General features: G+C 39.2%; 1 protein-coding gene across 1 annotated transcript in view; it reads right to left on the bottom strand.

Annotated features, from left to right (window-relative positions):
• Nucleotides 1-768: 768 nt before the first annotated feature.
• The window catches only part of ECT2L (epithelial cell transforming 2 like), a gene marked incomplete at both ends in the record, with an annotated part of 59,920 nt that continues 53,859 nt past the window's right edge, over nucleotides 769-6,829 (bottom strand). The window contains 2 exon segments of the mRNA XM_082668715.1: nucleotides 769-896; nucleotides 2,576-2,748. Coding sequence (XP_082524841.1) covers nucleotides 769-896; nucleotides 2,576-2,748 — 301 coding nt within the window.

Below are 6,829 nucleotides of genomic sequence, written 5' to 3'. Positions count from 1 at the left end.
TTTAATGCTCTCTGGAGGAGTACATTCATATTAAGGATATATTTGACAAGTTTTTAAATAAAGTACCAGTTATATTTCTTTTTTTTTTTTTTTTTTTTCAGTATGCGGGCCTCTCACTGCTGTGGCCTCTCCCGCTGCGGAGCACAGGCTCCGGACGCGCTGGCTCAGCGGCCATGGCCCACGGGCCCAGCTGCTCCGCGGCATGTGGGATCTTCCCGGACCGGGGCACAAACCCGTGTCCCCTGCATCAGCAGGCGGACACTCAACCACTGTGCCACCAGGGAAGCCCCCAGTTATATTTCTTATACATATTTTTTAAATCCATAACTATTTCATGAAAATGTTAAAGATAATTGGTAAATCACCAACAGATAAAGACATTTCTCTGATCATTTAAGAAACACTTTTCATTATGACTTTATTTTTCATTAGATCAGAAAACAAAACTTTAAATACCCAATATCCTTATTCAGTCTTAGGTTCTGTCAGTCAGATTACTCTAAATAATACTGTTCATGAAAAATAACTACCAAAAGAAGTGGTTCAAAATATCGTACTCAGATTTTTCGTACTGTGCATTTCACATAATTGAGCATAGATGATGAAGTTTAAAAGTTAGGAAGAGCTTTATGGGTCATCCTAGTTCATCCTCCCATCATCCATGACAAATAATCATTCTGCTCCTTACTGGATCTTCTGGAACAGAAAATAACATGCTGTCTGTCTTTGCCAGGGCAGGTTGGAACTCCCAGTGTTTTAAGTCCAGTCTCACTTTTCCATACTACTTTCGATGGCATTTTGGAGTACTGACAACCACAGGAATTTATCATCCTCAACTTCTGTAGCACAAATCCATTCATGTTTTGGACCTTGAAGAATAAATGCATTCTTGATATCTATAAAAAAAAAACATTTGAGGTACACTAATTAGTCTTTGCAGGTAAAAATCAAAAGGAGAAAATGTTTTAAAATTCAAGTCATCTTGAAGAATTTTTCGAAAATTAAAAAGAGATTCAAACATACAAATCCAGTTTAGAAAATAACTTCCTAAATTACTGAATTATTCAAATATAGTCTAAAATAGTCTTGTCTTTATAATTGTTTAATTATAATTAGCAATTATTTTTAAAGACTAAGTGATAGACGATGCAATGTTCTTTAATTCCAGAAGGTACTGGGACCAGTAAAGGTCTTTACTAAGAGTTAACTGTAGATAAGAAATGCTGAGAGCTAGACCTAGGCTGCCTTGGTATGAGGCCAGGACAGAATTAAGCCAGTGACTTAGCTGAATGCCCACTTTTAGCTAACATTATGATGTTCTGACATACAGCATAACTGATTAAGAGGAGGTGAAAGGAGACATGTCATACATGTTATGGGTAACTAACCCTTCTTAGCTGAGTTTGTCTTCTAGGTGAAATGTTTATTCCCACATTTAATGTTCATTTTTTCTCATCCTCAGATTTTAAATGGAGCTGAAGCTAATGGGAAGCAGACCTTTTTAGATAAATTCCTTCTCTAAGATCTTGGTTCTGGCTTTAACCTTAAGTTCTACCTTCACATGCAGTGAAGAATATTGGAATGAGAGGTGTTACATTCAGATTGCCTGGCCTAACAGAAATATAGGAAAGAGATACGGATCCTTTTAAGATTGGGAAGTAGAATGTAAGATAAAAACTAAAAATAGGTACAGTAGGTTTAAGTAGGATTTCTTTTTGTAACAAATGATATTTCTGTTGAGATTATTATGAATGAAATGTTTGTTATTAAATACCCTTTACAAATCGATCCTTTATAGAAGAACTCTTAAATACGAACTTACGGAGGAAGAGGTACAGTCAGATCTGCAAAAATCACTTAGTCCTAGTAGAATGGAAAAATAATAGATAAAAACCTAAAATTGTAACATCCTCAAGCAAAATAGAGTAATGGTTAAGGACTCCAGCTCTCCTGTCAGACTACTTCAAAGAATCCTTCACAATGATGTAGGGTTGTGTTTCCCTTTGTGATTTTTTTTTTTTTAAGATGTTGGGGGTAGGAGTTTTATTAATTTATTTATTTTTGCTGTGTTGGGTCTTTGTTTCTGTGCGAGGGCTTTCTCTAGTTGTGGCAAGCGGGGACCACTCTTCATCACGGTGCGCAGGCCTGTCACTCTCGCGGCCTCTCTTGTTGCGGAGCGTGGGCTCCAGACGCGCAGGCTCAGTAGTTGTGGCTCACGGGCCTAGTTGCTCCACGGCATGTGGGATCTTCCCGGACCGGGGCTCGAACCCGTGTCCCCTGCATCGGCAGGCAGATTCTCAACCACTGCGCCACCAGGGAAGCCCCCTTTGTGATTTTTGAAAGCTGTTTTCTTAATGTCTAGGGTGTGTGTCTGACAATGCCAGCATTCCTTTCTTTTGCTATTTTAGAGGTAGATGAAAGTTTACATTAATGAGACCCTAGAAGTATTTGGGAAATTATTTGCAAGCTGTCAAATTCTAGTTCTTGTCCTGCTTCTCTATTTTAATAGTTAATATGTTTTATATAATGTAGCTTTCTAAAGGTATTTAACTCTTGGGAGGAAAAGAGTACATACATTTGGAATCTGGAATATCTTCTATGAGTAGTCTGTGAAGGGCCACTGATGCAATGAACTGGTAGGTTGATTTTGAAGTCCTTTCAAACGGAGTATGAGACGTGCCCCCACTAGAAACAAGCAGTGCATCGTTGAAGAGGAAAAGACTGAGATCACAGGTATGTTCATAGAGCCTGGGTTTAAAAAGAGAAGGAGCAGTTTTAGAAGTTTTACGTACGTGTTTTGTTACACAGTTCACCATCTTTACGCTCATAAGCTGATAGTCAAGGTTCTTCCCTACCTCAGACCTTTTGAATGGCTTATTGAAGTTCTCTGTATATTTTCCTCCTGGTGTGAATAGTCCCTCTGTCTCTCAGACCAGTCATGTGGGTGGGCCTCAAGGTTCCTGGTGAAATGGTTTGCGATTATCCATTGGACAAGTATCCAATCAATGCAGGAAAAATGAACACTGCACTTTCCCAACTTGATGACATGAATCAGGTTAAAGCTCTGTTTTTAAACTTTTGTCAGAAGGTTGGTATTTCGTGTTGATGTATTTAGGCAATCTGGGGAAAATGCGTTTTCATTTGGTTTGGTTTCATCTTTAAGGGTAACACGTTGGGTTAGAAAAAAGCACAAGAATCAGTAAGGTGCAAGGTGTCTTAAGTAGGAAGCAGGGGAAAGAAAAGCATTCACTAAGTAGGAAATAGGGATTTTTCTAATTTTGATTGGAGGAAAATTGCTAAGTATGAAAAGCTGGAATTAAGTAGCTCTTCATTTCCACAGGGGTTGCTACCATGGTCAACGGTAGGCATGTTTATCAGCAGGCAAAATATTGTGTCCCTAACCTCCATCTAGTATCTTCTGTTGGTGGACCCAGGTCACAGTGTTTAGTAGGTTTCACTGTACTCTAGTATGGGTTATCTCATGTCAGTACTCAATGGAGCATCAAGTGATGTGCTAGGGAGGAGCTTCGGGGAGCCCCACCGAGCCCCCCCCCATCTCCACCCCCACCAGGAATGGCCAAGTACAGCAAGCTCATTATTTTGATGGAGGATGACTGAAAAAGAATATGTTTTGCTGAGAAGCATCAAGCAACCCACAGGAAGTTACTGTGAGGAAGTGAGTCAATTTACTGGCTTTTTCAGAGGAATTCTCTTATTTTTTATCTTCATCGTCTTTGTTTAATTTTTAAGTTGTTGATTTAGATCCACATAAAGTTTTACAGCAATGCTAAAGTAACATCAGAATATACTATCAGCTTTTTTCGTGCACTGTTCTTTTGTTTCACTTTTTCTTTTTGCTTGGCTCACTCCTCCCTCCACTCAGGTCACCCTAGTGCACATCTTTCCACTTTTCTTTAACCTGCCCAGGTAGTCACTCACAGATGTACCTGTATATGCATCTACTTACAGGTAGGGTGCCATTGTTTCAAGTATTATTCGAGAATTTTTTCTTGATTTTCTCATCAATGGAAATCACTTCAAGTTCTTTTTAGTGACTAAGTGATACTTAATAGTGTGGATGAACCATGATTTATCCGACTCTTCCCCGTTTGATGGGCATTTGCTTTGTTGACAAGCTCAGGTCTCTTTCTTCCCTCCTTCCCTCCCTCTCTCTCTTCCTCCTTTCATTTGTTCTTTCTTAATTGCCACTGTGATCAATGTTGGGATAAATCGATTTCCTTACATATAAACAAATTCCTTACATGTGCTGTTATTTCTATCAGGATTCCCAAGGGTAGGATTGACTGGCCAAATGGCATATATATTTTTATCAAAGACTTCCAGATTGTTCTCAATAAAAGCTGCTATAATTCACATTTAGAATCCACTTTATATTATAATGGCTCTGACATATATAGTACAAACTTTAATGTGCATCTGAATTACCCAGAGATTTTATTAAGATGCAAATTCTGATTTGGTAGAGCTAGACTAGCCTGAGATTCTGCATTTCTAACAGCTCCTGGGTGATGCTGATATGCCGACCACACTTTGACTAGTGAGGCACTTAAGTTGTTTATTTATTACAGTCATGCGTGTGACGTAGGCAGAGGACTAGATCGGGAGTTAAACATTTTTAAGGAGTGCTATACTTCAGGTTCAGCTCTTTGGAGCGTGTTGGGAAATGCAGGTCACATTAGGTGTGTGGATAGATAGAAGTGCAGTGGTCATCCAGCCACTGGAGCTAACTTCCTTTTTCAAACATTTCCTTCCCACCTCTGTGATTACTTAGGCTGGAAGGAGTGGGATGCTTCATATTTACTCATAGTTTATAAGAAATAATGTTCTAGATCAATTTGATAGCTTATTCTGAGAATAATGGAGCACATAGAGCTAGGGATGAGGGAGAGGGGAAGCAAGAAAGATGGGGTGCGTTTAAATCGGTGTGTGGTGGGCTGTATATGGTGAATGGCCACTTTAAATAGGCAGAAGAACTTCACCCATATCCTTGACCCTTTTTTGGCAATATTTTTACTACTGATAAGAATCATCATATCATTTTAGAAAAATGTTCAAAGCTATAATAAAACTTTGCCGTTCTATCTGAATGACCAGGGAATGTGCCTACAAGAGTGTTTTGAAGAAGTAGCTTTGAAAGGGGTGTTTGCTTGGTAAACAGATGTTTGGTTTTTTCCTTTGGAAGGGACAGCATTGAAAGTAGAGGTAAATGAAGGAGAATTCTAGTTTTGTGACCCACTTGGACTGAGTGCGTGGATGGCCCAGAGGAGGGAAGGAGCAGGCACATTAACTTGAGCTTGGAGTTGAGGCCACTTGTAATCTGAGGACATGAGAAGGGAAAGATAAATGCACAAAGAGGTTTTTATTATTTTAATCTGATTAGGAAAGTGCTATTTAAATTATATATAAATGAATTTTACCTACAATAAAGCTTTCCGAAAGCCATTTACACACCCCCCCCAAGATCTCCAGTAATTTTCATCCAAAGACAAAAAACAACAGAATCTTTTTTAAAAAACTTAGTTCTTCTGCACGTGTAAAAACAAGTGATTTTGCCCTTCGTACCGACATAATGGAGCAACTGAAATGGGAGCTCTGGATCCTACTAGGGTTTCATAAAGCTGCTTCTGCTCACATTCAAAAGAACCAACTCCAGGGTTAGAGTTCTTTCCTTGAACTTGGATAGGATTTCTTTGCTAATTCACAAATAGGCTCAGTGACTCAGCCAACCATAGTTTAAATTCTTAACACCATTCGAGAAGTGTTTTGTTGTTTAATTGCTACATTAGCCAGACCAAGAGACAAAGTACCCAACTTCCATAAATACATAAAACTTTGAAAGTAATTTTCAGAGCACAACCTTTGGCATGAACAGACAACAGTAGGTCATTGGTTCTGTGAGCTGACCTGAGCCAAAACTCTGAACGGTGGATCATTGTGGCTTTTTGGGTTGCCAGGATAAAAATCAATTCGGAGCCAGAGTCCAGCATCCCTGAGAAGTCTGGGTATTTCTCTCTCCCCAGTGCCTAGCTGCCCTGGAAAACGACTGTAGGTCCCTCTGGGTAAGCCAAAAGGAATGTTAACAGTGTGCATGCTCGGTAGTGTGGTAGTGTTTTTCCTCAAGAGGACTCGGGGGTCTGAGAAGTGGATGGCTCTGTTTGGTGGTTTAAAGCCATGCCTGTATTCACCAGTCTTAGAGGGCTCCACTTTTGCATCTTTGGCGACACGCCCATTAGAAGGAGAACAAAAATAAACAAAAATGCTAAAAATCAGCAAGCTTAAAGTCACATAGATGAAAATTGGTGTTTCTGAAAAAAACAATAATATAAAAATTCCAAGGTACATAATGTATTATAAAAGCTTAACAAACCCAGAACTCTGAGGGCTGTATCCGGAGAGGGAAAAATGCCTCCAGATTCCCTAACTCTAAAATGACTGCGACTTCATCTCTACCCCAGAGCAAATTTTTTCATTTATAGTACAAATATTTACTTGTTCTTTTTGTGTCACTGCTCTTGTTTATTAGTAATTTGTTTAGTACTTTTTGCTATGTTGGTGAGTTTATTATGAGGAAGTCTCAGTTCATCTTTCCACCTGCTGGTCTAATCAGTGGATAGAACACTGAGACCTGGTTTTGAATTCTAAACAAGCACTTGTTAGTAATGTGACCTCAGACAAGTTACTCAAGTCCAGATTCCCCACGCATAACATGGTTCCATTCCTACCTTCCTCACCAAATGATTGTAAAGAGTATATCAAATGAGAGAAGTTAAAATACGTGGTGAACTATAAAGCTTTAGGCTCATGTGAG

This window comes from Grampus griseus (assembly GCF_964374135.1).
Source record: "Grampus griseus genome assembly, chromosome: 13".
In the NCBI taxonomy this organism is placed as follows: Eukaryota; Metazoa; Chordata; class Mammalia; order Artiodactyla; family Delphinidae; genus Grampus; species Grampus griseus.
This window is presented reverse-complemented; position numbering and strand designations above follow the sequence as displayed.